This window comes from Strongylocentrotus purpuratus, unplaced genomic scaffold (genome assembly GCF_000002235.5).
Source record: "Strongylocentrotus purpuratus isolate Spur 01 unplaced genomic scaffold, Spur_5.0 spur5_scaffold_16, whole genome shotgun sequence".
Lineage (NCBI taxonomy): Eukaryota > Metazoa > Echinodermata > Echinoidea > Camarodonta > Strongylocentrotidae > Strongylocentrotus > Strongylocentrotus purpuratus.
The window spans coordinates 12,014,263-12,038,855 of record NW_022145601.1 but is presented as its reverse complement, the minus strand read 5'-3'; the positions used below and the strand labels follow the sequence as shown (position 1 = coordinate 12,038,855).

General features: G+C 38.4%; 1 protein-coding gene and 2 long non-coding RNA genes across 3 annotated transcripts; all 3 read right to left on the bottom strand.

The window, feature by feature from the left end:
- Positions 1-956: 956 nt before the first annotated feature.
- LOC115924774 lies at positions 957-2,114 on the bottom strand. The gene is made up of 3 exons (XR_004064430.1): positions 1,776-2,114; positions 1,351-1,437; positions 957-975 (listed from the first exon to the last, which is right to left on the bottom strand). It is a non-coding gene; the product is annotated as an uncharacterized LOC115924774 (long non-coding RNA).
- A 233-nt stretch (positions 2,115-2,347) lies between these two features.
- Positions 2,348-7,473, bottom strand: LOC105441028 (ankyrin repeat domain-containing protein 50-like). Its single transcript, XM_030987400.1, has 5 exons — positions 7,125-7,473; positions 4,479-5,924; positions 3,650-3,891; positions 2,994-3,107; positions 2,348-2,581 (listed from the first exon to the last, which is right to left on the bottom strand). Exons 1-5 carry the CDS (start codon positions 7,471-7,473, stop codon positions 2,348-2,350), a joined length of 2,385 nt encoding a protein of 794 aa, XP_030843260.1.
- An 8,107-nt stretch (positions 7,474-15,580) lies between these two features.
- On the bottom strand, positions 15,581-19,060 carry LOC105438089. The gene is made up of 3 exons (XR_970830.2): positions 18,953-19,060; positions 18,176-18,326; positions 15,581-15,633 (listed from the first exon to the last, which is right to left on the bottom strand). It is a non-coding gene; the product is annotated as an uncharacterized LOC105438089 (long non-coding RNA).
- Positions 19,061-24,593: the final 5,533 nt, after the last annotated feature.

The following is a 24,593-nucleotide window of genomic DNA, read 5'->3' as shown; positions in this document are numbered from 1 at the left end:
AGATCTTGGCAATCCCCACGATTCATGCGTTCGAACGCCTTGGCCAAGTCCCCAAGGTTCCGAATCTTCTTTTGACTCTCAGCAAGAACGAGTAGTTCTTCAGTCTGATTCTTGCACTGCTCCAGGGATTGTATGTAGTCTTGAAGTCCAAGCTGATTGGCAAGACCCCTCCAGTCATCAAAAACTGGGCTTTCTCTGTTCAACCGACAGCGCAGCTCATGCTGTAGCATAGGAGGTACTATGGAAGCAATTGGAACAGGGGGAGAGGCAACAGTATTTCCGTGAGGATTATTCCCTTGGGGATTGTGGATGACCATCTCTCGGACGTAGATATTGACGTTCCCAGAACGCTGGTGCACTGGATCTGCTAAAGATCCCGGAACCAATTCTTGGACAACGTTTGCCGCAATTGCTTGTGGGGCTAAGACTCCCATTGCCTCCTCTGCTGCAGACTCCAATGAATAGTCGGGCACTGTCGATGATGTCGGAGCTTAAATCAAAACGAACAAAAAGATGATATGTCGTAAAATAATTACATCGTTCAAATTACGGAAGAGCGTGTGAAGGAAATAAGCGTATATAACAATTATATGTGCTTCTAAAGTACTTAAGATGTTATTAACCCGGTTAAGTTCCAGCAACCATTTCAGGTAGCCTAACCACTATTTACACATGGGACGAGTGTAGCATATATAGATAATGTTTTTTTCCAAAGGATGTTCGTTCGCTACTATTATGTAACATAAAATAAAATGTCAGTAAATATTAATCTTAAAGTTTCGATTGATTGAGGAGATAAGATAAATTGTTGGGAGATACAATTGGCTGTTTTGTGGTAACAGCTCCTTACCAATTGCTCCCGGCTCTGTTACGTAATCATATGTGACTTGGTAGGCATGTTCACGTGACAGTGACCCTGTCGATGTTGGAGTCAACGGTCTAGGTCTTGTAAGGAATCAGTAGGACTACTTCTATCTGAAATAAAGCAATGTAAAAAAAAAGCTTTAAGAAAATGATTAAACCAGACTCCGACTTGTGCTGTAAAGAACTCTGACTGATCCATTATCTATCGCAAGTCGACCCTTGAATTGTATGTTATTACTTTTTTGTTTTGACATGATTGAGATAATATCATGGAACATGGAGTGAAGAGATGAGATTTTACAGAGTAAAAATCATACGATATAAAAATACATCAAAAATATAGTAGGATATGATTTAAAACAAAGGCCATTTTCAAGAATATAGGCCGCAATAGCGGTTCTAATGCCCCTCCCCCCTCCCCCCCCCAAAAAAAAAAATAAGCACGCGTGTATTCCTCCAGAACCGCTCCCTGGGCCATAGTCTTACCCTTTGTGTCTGCAGGCTCAGGTGATGTTGAACCTATTGTTTCAAGATGATGCCCGCTTCTCGTCAGCTCTTCGGGGAGCTGAGATGCTGAAAATGTAATAATCAATCAAATCAGAATAGCATAAATAAAAAAAGCGTTTCATCTTGCACTCATGAGAGTAAATCGCAAGATTAAAAGCTTCATCTGTGTGTCTCCTTACAATGTTATTATTTCGATTTTGTTCAAATCGTCTCAAAATAAGGACATTGTTTCACGTTATAAGCTCGCCGATATCCCATTGAAAGCGTGTTGATTTTTTTTCTCACTTGTACCCATATAACGGTTTCGTAAAAACGATGCCCGGCATATCGAAAAGTTTGTGTATGAGACAAACAAAACAAATACAAGGAAAAAATAGTATTAATATATATTTACTGAATCTCACATTTGGATGTTCCCCGTCCAACATCAGTTGGTTCAGCTTTGCCTTTGGACGATGCAGATTCTTTCGGAGTTGATTTGGCATTTGGATTCTCATGCGGCACATCTAAATTGTGAATACATAATATCAACGTGATGAGAGGCGATTAGCCTAAAATGATTATTATTCCAAATTGGAGTCACTTGCCATGGTGCTTTTGCTACACTAAAATGAACTGTACAGCATTGCACGTAAAAAATAATGTACATAATACAGGGTGGCCCTATATAAACGGACTAGCATAGTTCCAATGGTATTGGTCAAATTCACTAGTACCAGCAGTAGTAGAATCATATCACATGAAAAAATGATACCAGGATCGACAAAACTGGTAAAGGGTTCTTTTTTTTTTCAGGAGCTTTTTTGTTTAGTATCAATAAAAATGCGTTTTCTTGAATTCGTAAAATCTTACGTCTTTCTTACACAACTTATTCCAAACGCCTAAAAAGAAAGAAATAGTGTTTGTGGAATGTTATGTTTGTGTTAAATCTGATGTTTTGTCACAGCTTGTCCTAAGCTCAGGCAAATAACCATTCCTAAAACTGCACAAGAATAAGCTTTTTTGTGCCAGTGGAGGTCTTTAAACCACCCCTACCCCCAAAGGAGTTCATGCCCTTGATATTACCGTTGTACAGTACTTTGAAGGCGATACGCTTCGTGATTTTTTGCTTCAAGATGAATTTGACGGGAACTTCAGATGCTTCACGTGGCTGAAGAGTGAACGGCATCCGGTGGGTCGTCATGTGAAAGAAAGCACATTCTTCAAGTTCCTGTAAAACAAAATCAGAGATAACCATGACTTAACACCCTACGAAATGATCAATAATTCATTGTATTTTCCCCCGGTCCCCAGCGGAAAAAGATCCTTTGTGGTCATGCCTTGAACCATAATGCATGGCCGTACAGAGGATTTTTTTCTGTTGGGGACCGGGGGAAATTCAATGAATTATTGATGATTTATTGCATTTTCTTTGTTTTGTTTTAATTTGTTGGGGCTGCCCCCTATCCTAACCCCCGCTGTAAACAGTCACGATTCAGTGGCAAAGCAATGGCCTCGTAACTTTGAGTCCCCAGGTTAAAAATATATATATTAGACTATGCCGAATAAGAAACGGACGATTTGTTTGTCAGGATAATTTACTTCGGGGGAAACTACAGTATCAAATATATTGAGATTCTCACCTGTGTTGACACTTCGTCTTCGTTTTCCAAATGTCGGACAAATAGGGTTCCTTGTCCCCAATATACACAGTACTGCTCACCAGGAAAGGCTACCTTGTAGTCTTGTATGGTATCCTGCAAAAGGTTGAACATATATGGATCCATATTGAAACAATGATGATGACAATAATAGTAATAATAATAATAATAGTTGCAATAATTGTAATAGTGCTGTTCTTCCAGAGGGCACTGCAATGTACTGCAGCAATTGCAAGGGACTCAGATACACCTGGGTGGTAAAAATGGATGATCCTTTTATGAATCTCGAGCTAATTATTTACTTCAAGATGCGAATGTTTATCAGTTTTTAATATTATATCTGTATCTTTTTGGATATTTGTTGTGATCACCCTGCCCCCCCTTCCCCCTCCGACCACGGACCCCTCTGCTAAGAAAACGTTACACAAACAAGTATTGACATCGTAACCACTGGAAGACCGGGGGCACAACAAAAGGCAATTAAAAGAACATGGTAAAAAAACGTTCCGTCCCAATTCCAGTGTTTGCTATAAACTGCATGGAGTTACTAAAGGATTTCCTGTCCATTTCAACATTTATTCATTTGAATTCTTTTTCAGATAACATAATACCGAACTGTTAATTCATGATAAATCTACCTCTTTCATGCCGCAGAAGTCGTCTTTAATAATTAGCAAGATGTAGTTCATGACATCTCTGGCTGTTGACAGGGGAACGTAGGGCGTACAGATGAGCCGTTTACCGATGAAGTATCTCCTGATTAAGGAGATAATCCACCATTCCGAGAAATGATCTAAGTACAGAGTAAGGTGATTTTTGGCGACTACACACCGATCAGCTTTGTCAGAAGCAAGAACTATCCTTGAAAATTCATCAGACTCTGTCAACAACAACAACAAAAGAGAGGGAACCGTGTTAATTTTGTTACGCAGTGAAATGTCATACTCTCTGGGATTTACTTTCACAAATAAAGAAATGAAATAAGTTTTGCGGGTTCACTGAGGAGCCTTGTTGGAGGGTAATTGTTGACGATGATGATCAATGACGTAAACAGAAATGTCAAATGCTTTTTGGTAATTGGCTATTAACAAAATGTTTTATGCATTAAATCATTCTCATATTTTCCTTCGATCTTTCTACAAGAATCCCGAAAAGAGCGCCTGTTTGAACTGTGCTATGTAAAAGTTATTCAAACACAAAGACTGAAACAGTGTTTATTTCAAGCGAATTTCTTTTCTAATAGAAATTTATCAAGTAAAACTCAGTGAATAAGAACATTCCCAGAGGAATATCAACATTGAAGTGAGGTCATATGATATCAAGAATAGTAGGGAAGGATTTTGTGTGAAGATCTCTGTCATAATTGTGATGGGTTCGTCGTGGCAGTCAGGGGCTCTCTGCACTGTCACAATAAGAGAAAGGAATTTATATGGAAATATGGGATCTATGATAATAGGAAGATCTTGCCAGTTCTTTGGGTGTATAGCACAATTTCTGCCTTGTCTGGGTTGGTGAAAATAGCGCTATGCGAGACCGTGACTTCTACCGGAGTTTTAAACTGAAGACCAGGAGGAGATAGCTTGAGCCCAACTGAGATGATAACTTCGTCTTTTTCCAGCTTTAAGTCAGGTGGAATGGTTGTCAATGCTTCTGCTGTGATATATGTGGCTTTGTCCACATCGTCTGGTGAAATTGGAACCTTGATGCTGTACTCGTCCAGACTTATAATCTTTGTCTCTTCTGTGATACTCTTCCTCGAGGAGCTAGAGCTGTCTCGTGGACTGGTAAGATATGGATCGTATGGTGGGGAGTATGAGTGGGGCATAAAGCTAGGGAGAGCCTCACCACCAAAAGTACTGCGAAGGTAGTCATAGTGGTCCTCTTCATTAGCAAGTTTCCCCGGGTCTGCACCTTTACTAACAAGGTATTTGACAATATCAAGATGACCATTGAATGATGCTTTATAAAGAGCTGTAACCCCATCTTTATCACCAATTTCAATGCCAGCTCCTTTGTTCACGATATACTCGACGACTTCAAGGTGACCTTTTTGAGAAGCACAAGACAAGGGTGTCCTGCCTTTCTTGTCACATTTGTCAAGCTGCGCCCCTTTCATAACAAGGTATTTGACAATATCAAGATGACCATTGAATGATGCGATGTGAAGAGCTGTAAACCCATCTTTATCACTAATTTCAATGCCTGCTCCTTTGTTCACGATATACTCGATGACTTCAAGATGGCCTTCCTGAGAAGCACAAGAGATGGGTGTCCTGCCGGTTTTGTCACATTTGTCAAGCTGTGCCCCTTTGCTAACAAGATGATGCACTATTTCAACGTGTCCATTGGACGATGCGATGTGGAGTGCTGTTAACCCGTCTCGATTACAGTTATCAATATTTGCTCCTACGTTCAGTAAGACCTCGACAATACCCAAATGGCCTCTTTTTGCTGCGAGAAACAAGGGTGTCATCCCGTTCCTGGGTTCATTGTCAATCTCTACCCCTCCGTTAACTAGAACTTTGACAATATCAAGGTGTCCCCAAAATGAAGCCAAACTAAGTGCGGTCCATCCATCGTCAGCGCTTCTATCCAGCTGTGCTCCTTGACTGGATAGATATTTTACTCTATCAATATTACCAGCTTTTGATGCAGTATGAAGAGCTGTATATCCACCTTTACTACACGTGTTAATGTTGGCTCCTTTTGTCAAAAGGTACTCTGCAATGTCAAGATGGCCACCGTCTAAAGCAAGGTGTAAAGGTGTCCAGTAATCATTATCAAGTCTCTCCAGCTCTGCCCCTTTACTAACAAGGTATTTGACAATATCAAGATGACCCTCGAGTGATGCTATGTGAAGAGCTTTATCACCAATGCCAATGCCTGCTCCTTTGTACAAGATATACTCGACGACTTCAAGATGGCCTTTTTGAGAAGCACAAGACAAGGGTGTCCTGCTGTTTTTGTCACATTTGTCAAGCTGTGCCCCTTTCCTAACAAGGTATTTGACAATATCAAGATGACCCTTGAATGATGCTATGTGCAGAGCTGTAACCCCATCTTTATCACCAATTGCAACGCCTGCTCCTTTGTCCACGATATACTCAACGACTTCAAGATGGCCTTGTTGAGAAGCACAAGACAAGGGTGTCCTGCTGTTTTTGTCACATTTGTCAAGCTGTGCCCCTTTCATAACAAGGTATTTGACAATATCAAGATGACCCTTGAATGATGCTATGTGAAGAGCAGTTAATCCATTTTTATCAACGATATCAATGCCTGCTCCTTTGTTCACGATATACTCGACGACGTCAAGATGGCCTTCTTGAGAAGCACAAGACAAGGGTGTCATGTTGATGTTGTCACATTTTTCAGACTGTGCCCCTTTGCTAACAAGATGATGAACTATTTCAACGTGTCCATTGTACGATGCGATGTGGAGTGCTGTTTGCCCGTTTCGATTACAGTTATCAATATTTGCTCCTACGTTCAGTAAGACTTCGACAATACCCAAATGTCCTTTTTTTGTTGCAAGACACAAGGGTGTCATCCCGTTCCTGAGTGCTTTGTCAACCTCTACTCCTTCGCTAACGAGAACTTTGACAATGTCAAGGTGTCCCCTAAATGAAGCCAGACTAAGCGCGGTCCAGCCATCCTCAGTGATCTTATCTTGGTCTGCTCCTTGACTAGTTAGATATTTCACTCCATCAATTTTACCAGTTTGTGATGCAGCATGTAGAGCTGTACATCCACCTTTACCACACGTGTTAATGTTGGCTCCTTCTGTCAAAAGGTACTCTGCAATGTCAAGATGGCCACCGTTTAATGCAAGGTGTAGAGGTGTCCAATAATCATTAGCAAGTCTATCCAGCTCTGCCCCTTTACTAACAAGGTATTTGACAATGTCAACATGACCCTCGAATGATGCCTTGTGAAGAGCTGTAAACCCATCCGTGTCACTAATTTCAATGCCTGCTCCTTTGTTCACGATATACTCGACGACTTCAAGATGGCCTGCTTGAGAAGCACAATACAAGGGTGTCCTGTCGGTTTTGTCACATTTGTCAAGCTGTGCCCCTTTCTCAACGAGGTATTTGACAATGTCAAAATGACCCTCGAATGATGCTATGTGAAGAGCTGTAAACCCATCTTTGTCATCAATTTCAATATATGCTCCTTCGTTCACTAACAGCTCTATCACATGAAGATGGCCTTTCTTTGAGCATAAGTGAACCGATGTCTGTAGGTTAGCATCGATTACATTCACTTTTGCTCCATGATGGGTAAGGCATTTAACCGTTTGCAAATGTCCATTTTCTGAAGCAATGTGGAGTGGTGTCCTGCCAAATATATCCGTGCAGTTTACATCAACTCCTCCCGAATCCTCTGACTTGTCTTCTGAGTCGATTAATGATTGTATCTTCTGGACGTCTCCTTTTGCCGCTGCAGAAAACAGCGCCATGTTAAACGTAATTCACACCCACAACGTTTTTCTCTCTATGATATTACCGTGCTTTCCAAACACTATATTACTTATTGTAATGTGACATTGAACTACTGTGTAAATTAGCCCGTACCCTTTAGTAGCGATGAAATTTTATCTATTCTGAAGGAGCATTCAAGCGTGATTATATGAAAGCATAGTTCCGTATTCGGCATTAGAAATCTGCATACATTACTGTACTGCGTACTGCAACAATACAGTCTTATTGCCTTCCATTTCTCTGTATTTTTTGTGGGCCTGAAATATACCTGGTTTTAAATCTGCGCGATAGAAAATGAACATGGCGAATCAATATTGTATTACGCCTCATTCATAACCAGTGCTTGGATATGTAATGATATAACATGGTGATGTAAAATACTCGCTTCATTTATCTAAAATTGGCAGGATATAAACCAAATATGGCAGTATATATCCATCAACTAAGCATTATAAGGTGCTAACAAAGGGTTAATTATTCGTCTCTCTCCATGCACATGTGCACTTCATACTCGAGCCCTTTGCTCAAAATTTCAAAACTTTCATTATTCTCATTTTGAATACATTCTCATAAATCTGTCAGTTAATAAGATGAACTTACATCCTCATTCTTGAGAATAAGTTCTAAATATGAAAAAGCGAAACTTTCATTCACTGGTGGTTCAAATGACAGAAGATGCCAGACCAACAACAGACCGGACACACTATAACATTGCCACCGAATCGCAGAGAATCGGTCGATTTGAAGTCGGTTTGGAGATATGATTAATACCCCAGTCACACTGGCAAACCGACTTCGAATTGAATCCAAAGAGTCCAAACTGACTTATTGTTGGCCTCTGTGGATAATGTTATCGGTTGCCTGATCTGGTCTGGGTGTGGATGTCTTTGTATTTGAGTTGTCGTAGTACGTATTACACTTATATATTTCTTCGAGGATCTTTTTCGGTGGACTTCAACTACTTTAATATCACCTTTATTGTGTATTCTATTAATAAGACAATGTTATGATTTGTTATTGTTGTGTTACTGTCCTCCGAAGTGTTCAGAATATATTATTGTTATATTGATGGATTTTAACAATTTATCATTTCCTGTACTTTTCTTTTCTTAAATGAAAAAAGGAATAGGGAGAAAGACGAAAGATCCCATATATTTTCTGAATGCAAGGATAAATATTCTGATAACGAAGATACATAGAGTTTAATTTGGGTCGAAGTTGTTATTCTAGTCATATACTTTACACATTTAGATTTGATGGATCTTTCTTTAATTTCAGATTAAATCGGGAGATACATTCTAATGAAAGATATTTAACAGGGTTTAAAAATGATGATACATTGTAAATGTATATTTTCCAGTAAGATGAAAGGGTCTACAAAGGCAAGAGTTTTTGCATGAATTTAAAAAGAGATTTGGATAATACGGGTAGGGGAAATGAGATAATTATAATATGAGGATATTTTTTCGTGATGAGTAGTCTGGTATTGGTCTCATTTATTTGATTGGGATATAAGGTTAGAGAGGATTGATCACACATAAACAACAACAATTAAATCGGTCTGTGTAGAATAATGTGTAGACCAGTTCGTAATTAGCACATGGTTCAAATCACCTCAAACAGCCACATATATTTCAAAGTGTGTACAAAGTAACCTAGGTCTTCCCATGTCAAATTGTATAAACGAACTGGAGTACTGGATCCGAGAAAGTCGTTGCTGAAGGTTCATTTGTGGGTTGAAATACCCTTAACATACCTCTAATTCAGTATTCTGAAAGTCTGAAGTTTTCAGATTATCACCCAAACATGTATTGCTTGATGGTACGAAATATATATCTGTTGTTAGTAAATTGCCCCTAGAATAGTCAAAACGTGTGGCGCTGAATTTTTAAAAATAATTGCCAAGAATCGGGTAATTCTCTAAAAACAATCAGCAGTTACCTACATGCAATTTAATTCTAAGAGCGTATACTGATTAGCGTTCACTTTGTTGCCAAATACACACGCATGATACATGTAATAATCTCAGCAATTTATTCTCTTTCTGCCAACATTTATTTGTGTATGAAACCCTTGACTGATGAAACATTGAGAGCTCTACAGAGTGAATCAGAAAAAATGGCCCACTTTTTAAAAGTTGTATTGTTTGAAGTATGAATATTTTATCGTGGATTTCATGATATGTCTTGATAGAGTTATCCTTCCAGTACATTTAGGTACCATTTGTATTTGAATCTCTGCATGCATGACTGAACATCAGACATTCTTTACAAGACTGTCAGATCTCACTTGCGCCAAGTAGCTAGGTAAGTATAAAATAGTGTTTTAAACAAAGACTACCAGACGGACAAACACACACACACACACACAAACACGCGCACGCACAAACACACACACACCCACACACGCACAAACACACACACACACAGGCACACACACACACACACACACACACACACACACACAAATGATCGTTCCATTCCCGACAAGGCCCACCCAAACTGTTATTTTTTGTCGGAATTCTTCTTCTCGTACGAAAAGTTGAGTGGCCGCTGTTCTCTTGTTGCGTATTGGCGGATGTTGTGCTTCATGATGATGATGATGATGATGATGATGATGATGATAGTGATGATGATAATGACGATTAAGATGATGACAACGATGGTGATGATGATATGATGGTGCTAGTGAATGTGTACTAAAGGGAAATATTGTCAGGGTTATATGCCACAGCGATCTTGATAAAAATCATTGGTTAATCAGAAAAGGGGAAATTATTGTCATGGTGTGCGTGTGTTTTTGCGTGTGTGTGTGTCTGTGTCTGTCTGACTGTCTTTATTTAATGCACTGTTTTATTCCTCACCCAGTAACTTGGCGCAGGTGAGATCCGGCAGTCTTGTAAAGATTGTCTGATGTTCAGTCATGCATGCAGAGATTCAAATGAAAATGGTACCTAAATGTACTAGGAGGACAACTCTATCAAGACATATCATGAAACCCATGATTAAATATTCATACTTCAAACATTACAACTTTTAAAAAGTGGGACATTTTTTTTGACTCACTCTGTATAGGACCGCGTTCCAGTCATTGCCCTTTTTGAATGACTGGTATTCTAACGTCATTGGGTGTGCAAATATGTCATTTCTATTCAAACTGAGATTCTCACAATATATTCAATTTAATTCGATTCAATTTATTTCAAACACAAATATAAACACATACCATATAATATATATATAAGATAATATGCTATCCATAATACATTGCATGTAGGAGTGCCCCATGGAAGAAGGCACTAGGAAAAACAGAAAATACTGATATTTTTGTACACAACAAACGAAACAATTGTCCACGGATACATCACAATCCACTGACCCAATTGCCAATTTGAAATTCGCATATAGATTTAGAGATACCTTTTTTTCAAACATTCATAACTGCTTTATTATTCGACCGATTTACTTCAAACGTTTAAAATCATGACTTTCTTTTTTGCTTTCACACAAAATTCATGAACTTATAACAAAGCAGCGCCTGACATACCTATCTATTACGAATATCATCATGATATACATAAAAGTTCAATTAATCCAATGCAATTAAAAATATATATGTTACAGTACATAAAGTATACATAAACAGTATGAAGAAGAATAAACGTCGAATAAAGGTAACATAAAAGACGAACCCCTTTGTAATAAACGTTTGAATAAGAAGGATCTCACACAAATGTTAATAATGTTCAGTTTTTATAAGGAATCCCCTTTATTCCCCGCTATTTGTCAAGTTGTGTTAGTTTAATTAAATGCAAAGAATGCTATCAATACGTCTTGAATGTTGCATTTTCCGGCTGTTGCACCCCCCCCCCCCCGAGGAAAGGCAATAAAATCGCTGGCTTAACATGCAACAGGAGCTCATTGTTTTCATTATCTTAAACAAAATGTTCAATTTAACACCTGCGGTTCCTTCTAGATAATTCAAATCTTGAATTCATTTAATTTGATGTGATTTGAGTTGATGTTAATACATTTCCATGTTCATGTACATCACTTTTCTGGTTACAATCCTGTCAATGTTTATTATTTTTTTCATTCGATTTTTGTATTTGATTGATTATTTACGAACAGCAAACAAGTACTATTCATTTCATACAACCATATTTATATGTACAAGAAGAAAAAATATTGGTTGGTAAATTGGGCGGATAATAGCATATGTGCTAGTCGACCCTAACGCCTTATGCACAGCTCAACAATGTATTTTGTACAAGTAACTTTCAGAAAACAAAACAAAAACAAAGAAATTAATGTACTATTGCAATCAATACTATACAAAAATATTTAACTTTAACAATGTCTTACAAAATACGAAATATAATTTTTGTACACATACAGACCATTTGCATGGAGTTTTGATTCATTATTTGTTCAACAAATGTGTTGTAACAGAATCTGACATTATAGGTAATCAAGTAACTAACCACAAGAGACAATGGAAATCGACCATGTGTCGTTCTAAATTTTGGCAGACGTAATTGTTAACCTTCTGTTTGCCTTGTGGAGTAACTATACTCTAGAATATCACAGTAATCTATCAAAATATAAGGCAAACTTTTATTAAACAGATCAAACATGAAAGTAGTTGAGCTATATGAGTAATTCACTCTTTAAATGAAAAAAGCACGAACTGCTATTTTCTGTGAATACAATATGCTTCTTAATAGGCTAACCTTATATTGCTTCACCACACCTGTGTGGTTTTATCCACGTTTTATATGATAATGCATAATGTCAAAGTACGCCTAGGAACGAAATGTTGCAATCCTGATAAACTGATTTATATAACGAATATGACTATTCCATGGCAGATTTCTATCATAAGTGGTAACATCAACCGCTTGGATTTCCTCTCCAGCTATTTCCAGTTTACCATTGATACCTACATGAAATACGTTTTCATTGAATTGATTGTAAGTTTATAAGCAATGTACCACTTTTCATTTTGTTGTTAATTACTTTATCCACATAAATTTCGCCCTGGTCAGCTGGAAAAGTATGAATTATGTTAGAATCATCGGCAAACAGCCGCAAATTGAAAAAAATTAGGTACTGATGGCAATTCAATTATAAAAAACAGAGTTGGCCCCAGTACTGATCCTTGTGGAACACCACGTCTTATCTTATATCGTATTGATAACGTTTAATCACATTGAACAATTGGTTACTAAGATCGTACTTAAACCATGCAAAAGGTTAAACTCGATTGCCATGATTAGAGAGTTTAGCTAGCAGTATATTAAGATTAATGGTGTCAAAATTGCTTTCTTAAAATCGATTAATATGCCAAGAGTGATTCTCACTGCATCGTTCCTGTAAAAGTAACCAATATAATAATCTTGATGCAGCGAAGCATATAAGAGGGTAAAAGTTTACCCAATACTGGGTATAATTTACTCAAAATTGGATAAGGTTTACGCAATATTGGGTAGTAATATGCCCAACAAAGTGGTTTAAAAAAGAAAATTGGGCTGAGATCTAAGTTTTCTTTTAAACATGATTTTAGACCCTGGATAGGACTAACATGAATACGGACCTTATAGTATACCTTTATTATGTTTCGAGCAAATCTAATGATTGTTAAAAAAAAAAAAAATGACAGGTAGTTGGTGAATTACAACAACCATAATGCTATGTTCATAGGTTTTATGAATAAAGAGGTATAGACCCTGGATTAAAGGGTGATATGGAACAGATCGAGCCTGTTCCCTAATCACTGGAGTCTGTGTCATCATCTTCCATTTGATCCTTCCGAGGATCAACTGACTTTGTTCTCTCAGACGCATAGTTCTCGCAGAGATCTTGGCAATCCCCACGATTCATGCGTTCGAACGCCTTGGCCAAGTCCCCAAGGTTCTGAATCTTCTTTTGACTCTCAGCAAGAACGAGTAGTTCTTCAGTCTGATTCTTGCACTGCTCCAGTGATTGTATGTAGTCTTGAAGTCCAAGCTGATTGGCAAGACCCCTCCAGTCATCAAAAACTGGGCTTTCTCTGTTCAACCGACAGCGCAGCTCATGCTGTAGCATAGGAGGTACTATGGAAGAAATTGGAACAGGGGCAGGAGCAACACTATTTCCTTCAGAATAATTCTCTTTTGGATTGTTGATGACCATCTCTTTGACGTTGATAATATTATAGACGTCCCCAGAACGCGGGTGCATTTGGTGGGCTGAAAGTCCTGGAACCAATTCTTGGACAATGTTTGCCGCACACGCTGGTGGGGCTACTGTCTCTGTTACATAATCATGTGTGACTCGGTAGGCATGTTCAGGTGACAGTGACTCTGCTGATGAAATCAGAGGGCTAGGTCTTGTAAGTACTTCAGTAGGACTGTTTCCGTCTGAAATAAAACAACGTTAAAAAAAAAGATTTTAGAAGATGATTAAACCACATTTAACCATGCTGGTGGGACAAGGACTCCCATTGCCCCCTCTGATGTAGACTCTAATGAATGGACGGGCTCTGTCGATGATGTCGAAGCTTAAAACAAAACGAACGCAAAGATTATGACGTATCAATCCAATACATCGTTCAAATTTCCGAAGAGCGTGTAAAGGAAAAAAACGTATATAACAACATTATATATGCGCTTCTAAAGGACTTTAGATATTATTACCCCGGTTATGTTCCAGCAACCGTTTCAGGTAACCTGCCCACTTATTGCACATGGGTCGCGTGTAGCATTTAAAGATTCATGTTTTGCCAAAGGATTTCGTTCGTTACTGTCTATCTGTAACATTAAATGAAATGTCAGTAACTATTCACCTTGAAGTTACGATTGATTGAGGAGATAAGATTAATTATTGGGAGAAACAATTGCATTTTTTGTTACAAAGCCCAGAACACGGGTTTATCTTTCAGCTCCTTACCACCTGTCTGTTTCTCTGTTACCAAGTCATCTGTGACTTGGTAGGAATGGTCACATGACGTTGACTCTATCGATGATGGAGTTAACGGCCTAGGTCTTGTAAGTGCTTCAGTAGGACTACTTCTATCTGAAATAAAGCAACGTAAAAAAAAAGCTTTTAGAAAATTATTAAACCACACTCTGACTTGTGTTGGAAAGAACTCTAACTGATCCGTTATCATCGCGAGTCTACCCTTGAATTGTATTTTATTACTTTTTTGTATTGACATGATAGAGATAATATCATGGAACATGTAGTAAAGAGATGAAATTGTTCAATTTACAGAGTAAAAATCATACGATGTAAAAATACAACAATAATATAGTAAAGGCTATGATTTAAAACAAACCAATTTCATGAATATCGGCCCCAATAGTGGTTCTAATGCCCCTCCCCCTTCCCCCAAAAGAAGCACGTGTAGAAAACGAATGCTAGAAGACCCCACACCCTGCTACCCCCTACCCCCAAAAGATAATAACATATACATGTATTCCTCTAGAACCGCTCCTTGGGCCATAGTCTTACACTTTGTGTCTGCAGGCTCAGGTGATGGCGAACCTATCGTTTCAAGATGATGCTCGCTTCTTGTCTGCTCTTCGGGGAGCTGAGATGCTGAAAATACAATAATCAATCAAATCAGAATAGCACAAATACAAACAAGTTTTTCATCTTGCACTCATTACAATAAATCGCAAGATTAAAAGCTCCTGTGAGTCTCCTCACAATGTAATTTTGTCGATGTTGTTCAAATTGTCTCAAAATATGGACATGTTTTCATGTACTTTAAATCAACTTTAATTTCCTTACACCCATGAACCTGTTTCTTAGGTGTATTCTGATCTAATGTATTGTGTAACGATGAATGTATTTTGTCCTAATGTATTGTTGTTCCTTGTGGATTTGTATCAATGAACTTGAAATTACACTTAAACTTTAACTTCAACTTGTAATAAGCTCGCCCACATCCAATTAAAAGCGTTCATTTTTATACACACACAAAAGTTTGTGTATGAAACAAACAAACAAAAATCAAAAAATAGTATTAATATTTATTTTATCTAATCTTACATTTGGATGTTCCCAGTGTAACATCAGTTGGTTCAGCTTTGCCTTTGGACGATGCAGATCCTGTCGGAGATGATTGGGCAATTGGATTCTCATGCGGCACATCTAAATTGTGAATACATGATTTCATCGTGATGAGAAACGATTAGCCTAAAATAATAATTATTCCAAATTGGAGTCACTTGACATGGTGCTTTTGCTACACTAAATGAATTGTGTTGCATTGCACTTAAAACATAATGTACTAACTAAGTCGAGCGTACTCGCACTGATTTGACAAGCTTTTTCCATTGATTTCTATTCTCCAGGATCTTTGGGAGTTCCTGCCTTGGTACCCAGGTCGAAATTCCAATAGGACCCGATAGCCTATTGGACCATCAAAACTATTAGAGCTATTGGCGTCTATGGGTTTCAATAGGGAATTGGACCAACAGAAACCAATAGAAAATATCTATTGGGCCAACACCAACCCACAGAAAAAAATGCTGATGGACCAACAGAAAGCTTCTATTGGACCAACATTCACCCACGTCTTCTATGGGTTTATGTTGGTCCATTAGATATTTTATATGGGTTCCTGTTGGTCCATTAGAGATCTTTCTATGGGTTTCTAATGGTCCCATATTCTGAATTCCCTATTGAAACCAATAGGCCTATTGGTTTTTAATGGTTCAATAGTCCATTGGCTTTTATTGGTAAATCAATAATGATAAATCAAAAATCGATTTTAGCAACTGTCCACCAAAAAGGTATATTCTAATCTCAATTGCATTAACTCCATCACAAAGATCACTTGAAGTGAGTTTAAGAATATCCTATATAATAAACGTACATGATGTTTCTTGGTTAGTAATCTTTATAATCAATATATCTATTGCTAAAACGTGAATGTTATCGTAACATGATCATACAAATAATCTATTGGTCATTAATTGCCGAAAGAAAATAAAAATAACAAAATCGATGTGCATTGTCATAAGTTGCTTAACAAATTACGATAAATGCATTTTTCTGTGAATACGTGTAAAGTAATCATGAATATGCACGAGATAGATTTAGCTGTCGGTTTCTATTGTTGTCTATTGGTTTCTATGTTTCTTAATTCTATTGGTCATATTTGTTTATATTGGTCCCTTTGGGTTCTACTGGTCTCATTGGTTTTCTATTGGTCCTATTGGTCCTATCGTCCTATTGGTTTCTATTGGGCTTATTGGTTTCTATTGGTCCTATTGGTTTCTATTGGTCCTATCGGCCCTATTGGTTTCTATTGGTCTTATTGGTTTCTATTTATATTGCTCCGTTTAGTCTCATTTCACAACGTTTTTTTGTTTAAACGAAAAGCACATGCCCCCCGACGTACGTTTTCACTAGCTCTTTCATTGGAATCCTCATGCCTCATTGAATTTTGAAAGTTCACCCACCGTAATTTGATCAAAATAGGTTGCAAGCTCGCCATTGCCTATAATACACATGTGAAACAAGTCGAACTTTGGACTCAGTTTGCCAAGCGATTTTAAGATTATAGGTCAAGCACACGAAGGATAAGAAGCAAGAATTATCATAGATCACTTCTGCTTGGTTCATTTAGTCCATTTCATCCAACCCCCCACCGTAATTTTTCCATTTAGTAAAAGCAAACATTTTGCCGAGGTAAGCAAAAACATGAATATTCATGAACGGTCAGACAATACAGCCTTTTAGTTCGTAACGTATAGTGAATGGGAATGGGCGATGATCCGTCCAGGAGGTAGAGGTCAGCGGTTTGTGCTGGCAATGTTCCAGCGAGCGAAAATGAGACAACCGGAGTCATATGGGTCATATTGGTTTCTATTGGTCCTATTGGTTTCTATTCATATTGGTTTCTTTGGGTGATATTGGTTTCTATTGGTTTCTGATGGTTTGAATGGTCTCTATTGGATTCAATTCTATGGGTCCAACAGAAACCAATAGACTCCAACAGAAACCATTAGAGACCAATATAATTTTTCGAATGGTCTCTATTGGTCTCTATTGGATTTTCGACCTGGGTAGACTGGCATCTTTTTCAATCTGCTCTCAGAGTCTTGTATAGCAACCATCCAATTATTTTCCAGGCTATTCGTCAGGCTTCTGATCCACAGAGCAGTACAGTTTCCACTGAAGCTCTAAAGAAACGGACTTTCAGTTGTCTACCGAGGTTTGATTTCCAGATGGATGTCAGCTTGTTCAAAGCCGTCCAGGCTTTCGCCTTTCGGATATTCAGATCTTGTTTTGACTGATCAACCCATGAGCCCTATATAAACGGACTAGCATAGGGTTCCAATGATGTGGGTCAAATTCACTGGTACCAGCAGTTAGTAGTAGAATCATATCACATGAACAAATGGTACCAGGATGGACAACACTGGTAAAGAGTTCATTTTGTTTTCAGGAGCATTTTGTCCAGTATCAATAAAAAAAAAAATTTTAATTCGTAAAATCTCAAGTGTTTCTTACACAAGTCATTAAAAGTTGCCTGAAAAGAAAGATTTTTTTTGGTTATAGTTTGTCCGAATTTCAGGCAAAAAAACATTTCTGAAACTGCACAAAAATATGATCTTCTCTGCCAGCACTGCCAGTGAGAGTTTTTTAAGCCACCCCCTCCCCCAATGGAATTCATTGATATTACCTTTGTACCATACTGTAAAGCCGATATGTTTCGTGATTTTTTGCTTCAAGATGAAAGTGACGAGAACTCCGGATATTATTCTTTCACGTGGCTGAAGAGTGAACGGGATCCGATGGGTCGTCATGTCAAAGAAAGCACATTCTTCAAGTTCCTGAGAAAGTCAGAGATAACCATCAATTAATGCCTTACGAAGTTATAGGGAACGGTGCCATTTTCGTAATTTAAAAGTTAAACCATGAATTATTACCCATGTTTGAATCGAGTTTCCTGAAATTATATAACGAGAACCAATTAACTGCAAAGTAATTTCATGCATTGGTCCGCATGACGTGTTAATATCATAATCCCATCTAGCGCTATTTCGAGTCAACTTGCTGTGACAATCATTATCGCTTCCAGCCTTATTGTGCTTTGTACACGCGAACGCGCTATCGATTGGCTGCTTAATTCACGCGAGCGAGCTTAGCTGCTTTGTGCTTGCGCGCTCGCATTCGTAATAGCAGTTATTGTTCATGCTCATTGTACTGTGCTGAGTGCTTCGCACCCGATCGCTATTGATCGCACCATCAGATTACCAGATTATCTCAAAATAACCAGGCGCAGGGGGATTTGTGGCTTGGCACAATGGGCACTGGGCTGTATTCATTATGGCTGGATAAGAGTTAACTTTTTTCCTGCCATAATGAATACATTGGTATTGGATTACACACTGTAGGCAAGTTGACCATCAGATGGCGCTGTGTAATGAACAGTAGTCATTTATATTGAAGTTCTTACCCTGTTTGACACCTCGTCTTCGTTTTCCAGATGTCTCACAAATAGAGCTCCCTTTCCCCAATATACACAGTACTGCTCACCAGGAAAGGCTACTTTGTAGTCCCGTATGGTATCCTGCAAAAGGTTGAACATAAATAGATCAATATTGAAAGAATGATAATGACAATGATAATCATGATAATAATAATTGCAACAAACAGCGAAAAAAAACCTAGAAAATTTGCTGTTCTCCCAGAAGGCACTGCGATATACTCCAGCAATTGTCAGGTACTCACTTACACCTTCGTGTAAAATATAGATTAATGTCTGATCAAAGAACGTTAGCGCCGGGCTAGCATTCGAACCCTCAACCCTTGGACTCGGAGTCAAGTGAATGAACGACTATACTAAGACACCTCCACAAAAAGGGGATATTTGCAAAACGTTTATCAGGTTTGAGTTAGTAGGCTATACCTGTGAATTTTGTGAGCTGCTTTGAGGTCCAAGTTCGTCTTTGTACAATCAATTTGAGAATTTTATTCAAATTCGTTGGACAGACATGACCTTATAACGAACGAGGGATGTATTTGAATTACGCTTTGAAAAATGGATTGCAAAAGGGCTAAATTGCTTCATGCAAATGTACGTTGGCATGCAGCCAGAGATGACGAACTTGATTTGACTTTGACAAAATTAGATGCAAAATGATGAAATATATGAAGTCTGAAAATGAAAGCCCAAATACGAAATTGACTATATGAGAGACGCAAGATTAGAAAATTTCGATAACTACCCTAATATGCGCCAGAAATATAGCAAGCGGTAAATTCATAATAAAGCTACCTCTTTCATGCCGTAGAAGTCGTCTTTAATGACGAGATAGATGCGGTTCAACACGTCTCTGTATGTTGATAGGGGAACGTATGGCGTACAGATGAGCCGTTTACCAATGAAGTATCTCCTGATTAAGGAGATAATCCACCATTCCGAGAAATGGTCGATGTACAGAGTAAGGTGGTTCTTTGCGACTACACACCGAGCAGGTTTGTCAGAAGCAGGAACTATTCTTGAAAATTCATCAGACTCTGTCAACAACAACAAAAAATAGGGGACCGTGTTAATTTTGTTACGCGGTGAACTGTCAACGCTCAGGGCTTTAGTATAACAAAGAAAGGAAAGTATTTTGTGTAAGGTTCACAGATTGACTGGGAAGTTTTGTTTGAGGGTCATTTTTTATTTATGAGCATTGTCGTAATAAAAATGTCAACTGATGTTTGGTGATTGGCTATCAACAAACAATGTCACGTATTAGATCATGCTTAATCTTTGTTTGTTTAATTCCCACAATTCCCCACGATCTTTCCACAAGAATGTGGAAAATGGCGGCTGTATGAACTGTGCAACTTATGAGTTATTCAAACACAAAGACTTAAGAAAAAATATTAAAGTGAATTTCTATTCTAATAGAAGTTTATCAAGTAAAACTCAGTGAATACGAACATTCTAAAAGGAATATAAACATTGAAGTGAGGTCATATGATACCAAGAATAGTAGGGAAGCATTAATTTTGTGTGAACACCTCTGTCATAATTGTGATGGTTTCGTCGTGGTAGTCAGGGGCTCTCTGCACTGTCACAATAAGAGAAAGGAATTTATATGGAAATATGGGATCTATGATAATAGGAAGATCTTGCCAGTTCTTCGGGTGTATAGCACAATTTCTGCCTTGTCTGGGTTGGTGAAAATAGCGCTATGCGAGACCGTGACTTCCACCGGAGTTTTAAACTGAAGACCAGGAGGAGATAGCTTGAGCCCAACTGAGATGATAACTTCGTCTTTTTCCAGCTTTAAGTCAGGTGGAATGGTTGTCAATGCTTCTGCTGTGATATATTTGGCTCTGTCCACATCGTCTGGTGAAATTGGAACCTTGATGCTGTACTCGTCCAGACTTATAATCTTTGTCTCTTCTGTGATACTCTTCCTCGAGGAGCTAGAGCTGTCTTGTGGACTGGTAAGATATGGATCGTATGTTGGGGAGTATGGGCGGGGCATTAAGCTAGGGAGAGCCTTACTACCAAACGTACTGCGAAGGTAGTCATAGTGGTCCTCTTCAAACCCAATGAATGGCTTAACAATCTTTCTTGCTTCTCTATTTAAAAGAAAGTCATGTATATCCAGATAGCCACCATAAAGAGCAAGGCCTGAAGGTGTCCAGTAATCATCAGCAAGTCTCCACAGGTCTGCCCCTTTACTAACGAGGTATTTGACAATATCAAAATGACCCGCGAATGCTGCTATGTGAAGAGCTGTTAACCCATCTTTATCACCAATTTCAATGTCTGCTCGTTTGTTCACGATATACTCGACGACTTCAAGATGGCCTTCTTGAGAAGCACGATACAAGGGTGTCCTGTCGTTTTTGTCTGTTTTGTCAAGCTGTGCCCCTTTCCCAACGAGGTATTTGACGATATCAAGATGTCCCTTGAATGATGCAATGTGAAGAGCTGTTATCCCATCTTTATCACCAATTTCAATGCCTGCTCCTTTGCTCACGATATACTCAACGACTTCAAGATAGCCTTCTTGAGAAGCACAAGACAAGGGTGTCCTGTAGTTTTTGTCACATATGTCAAGCTTCGCCCCTTTCCTAACAAGGTATTTGAAAATATCAAGATGACCCTCCAATGATGCTATGTGGAGTGCTCTTAACCCGTCTAGCTTACAGTTATCAATATTTGCTCCTACGTTCAGTAAGACCTCGACAATATCCAAATGGCCTCCTTTTGTTGCAAGACACAAGGGTGTCGTCCCACTCCTGAGTGCTTTGTCAACCTCTACCCCTTCGTTAACGAGAGCTTTGACAATTTCAAGGTGTCCACCAAATGAGGCCAGACTAAGTGCGGTCCAACCATCGTCAGTGCTCCTATCCAGCTCCGCTCCTTGACTGGTAAGATATTTCACTACATCAATATTACCAGTTTGTGATGCAGTATGTAGAGCTGTACATCCACCTTTACCACACATGTTAATGTTGGCTCCTTCTGTCAAAAGATACTCTGCAATGCCAATATGACCACCGTCTAATGCAAAGTGAAGAGGTGTCCAGTCATCACTAGCAAGTCTCCCCAGGTCTGCCCCTTTACCTACAAGATATTTGACAATATCAAGATGACCTTTGAGTGAAGCTATGTGAAGAGCTTTAACTTCCTCTTTATCACCAATTTCAAAGCCTGCTCCTTTGTTCACGATATACTCGACGACTTCAAGATGGCCTTCTTGAGAAGCACAATACAAGGGTGTCGTGCCGTTTTTGTCACATTTCTCAAGCTGTGCCCCTTTGCTAACAAGGTATTTGACAATATCAACATGACCCTTGAATGATGCTATTTGAAGAGCTGTAAACCCATCTTTATCACCAATTTCAATGCCTGCTCCATTGTTCACGATATACTCGACGACTTCAAGATGGCCTTCTTGAGAAGCACAATACAAGGGTGTCCTGCCGTTTTTGTCACATTTGTCAAGCTGTGCCCCTTTGCTAACAAGGTATTTGACAATATCAACATGACCCTTGAATGATGCTATTTGAAGAGCTGTAAACCCATCTTTGTCGCCAATTTTAATATCTGCTCCTTCGTCCACTAACAGCTCTATCACATGAAGATGGCCTTTCTTCGAGCATAAGTGAACCGATGTCTGTAGGTAAGCATCAACCACATTCACTTTTGCTCCATGATGGGTAAGCCATTTAACCGTTTGCAAATGTCCGTTTTCTGAAGCAATGTGAAGGGGTGTCTTGCCAGATGCATCCGAGCAGTTTACATCAACTCCATCAGAATCTTCTGACTTGTCTTCTGAGCCGATTAATGATTGTATCTTCAGGACGTCTCCTATTGCTGCTGCTGAAAACAGCGCCATGTTGAACGTAATTCACACCAACAACGTTTTTCTCGTATTATTACCGTGCTCTCCAAACTTCATGCTACTTATTGTCATTGGACATTGAACTACTAAGTAAATTAGCCCGTACCCTTTAGTAGCGATGATATTTGGTCTATTCTGAAGGAACAATCAAGCGACGTGTTTATATGAAAGCATTCTATAAATTGGACTTTGCATTCATATCCATATTCGGCTCTAAATGTCTGACTACTGTACAGCGTATTACAACAATACCATACAATTTCCTAAAATATATCTGGTTTCTGATTTGCGGGAAAATAAGAAAAAGAGAGAAAGAGAAAAAATATGTTCTCTATCATCGCTTTTCTTTAACACTCTATAGATTGTGAATTTGCTGTAACCTGTTGATATAGAGTACTCTAGTATTTTTCTAGAATTGGCAGGATATAAACCAAATTTGTCAGTATCATCAATTAAGCATTATAAGATGCCAACAAGGTGCTAACTATTCGTCTCTCTTCATGTACATATGCACTTCATTCCCGAGCCCTTCGCTCAAAATTCATGATTTTGCAATATTATTATACTTTGTTGGTGAAGAAGATGAACTACCATCCTCGTTTTTGAAAATGAGTTCTTAAAATGAAATAGAGAAATTTAGATTCACGGATTGTTTAACTAACAGAAGATGCCAGACCGACAAAAGATCGGACACACTAATATATTGCCCCGAATTGCCGAGAATCGGTCGATTTGAAGTCGGTTTTCGAGGTATGATAAATACCTCAGTCACACTGGCAAACCGACTTCGCACCGACTCCAAAAAAGGTCCAAACGGACATATTTATGGTCTCTGTGGATTATGTTATCGATTGTCTGGTCTGGTCTGGGTGTGGATGTCTTTGTATTTTATTTGTTGTAGTACGTATTACAAGATAAGGTTCACTTCTATTTTTCTTCGAGGATCTTTTTCGGTGGACTACAATTACTTAAATATCACCTTTATTTTCTAATCCATGAAGAAGAGAAATTATGGTTTGTTATTGTGTTGTCGATCAGAATAAATCATTGTTATAGTGATGGACTTTGAAAAACTATCTCTTTCTTGAACTTTTCTTTTTTATAAATGTAAAATGAATCGGGGGCGGAAAGAACAAAAACTCTCAGATATTTACTTAGTGCAAGGTTAAAGATGCAGATATTGTGTTGCTAGAAACATACAGTACTTCTGATAAAATACATGTAGTTTAATGTGGGATGGGAGTTGGTATTTCAGTCATGATAGTACTTTACAAAGTAAAGGTGTTCTTGTGTTGATTAATTCACATTTAGATTTGAAGGTTCTTTCTTTAGTTTAAGATCAAATCGGGAGATACATTCCAATGAAAGTATTTTACAGGGTTTTGTGTATTTTGTGTATTCTCCAGTAAGAGGAAAGAGGTCTTAAAGGCCAGAGTTTTCGCATGAATTTGAAAGAGATTTGGATAATACGGGTAAGGGAAATGAGATAATTATAATAGGAGGATATAGTATTATTATCATGAGTAGTCAGTATGGTATCGGTCTCATTGGTATGATTGAGATATAAGGTTAGAAAGGGTAGGTCACACATAAACATCAACAATGAAATCGGTCTGTGTAGAATAATGTGTAGACCAGTTCGTAATTAGCACATGGTTCGAATCACCTCAAACATCCACATATATTCTAACTTCTGTACAAAGTAACCTAAGTCTCCCAGTGTCAAATTGTGTATAC

Coding starts and splice junctions, on each gene's coding strand:
- LOC105441028 (XM_030987400.1), bottom strand. CDS start 7,473: ATGGCGCTGTTTTCTGCAGCGGCAAAAGGAGACGTCCAGAAGATACAA. Junction 3,892..4,478: donor GCTATACACCCAAAGAACTG/GCAAGATCTTCC, acceptor TGTTGTTGACAG/AGTCTGATGAATTTTCAAGG. Junction 3,108..3,649: donor ACTTCTGCGGCATGAAAGAG/GTAGATTTATCA, acceptor AACCTTTTGCAG/GATACCATACAAGACTACAA.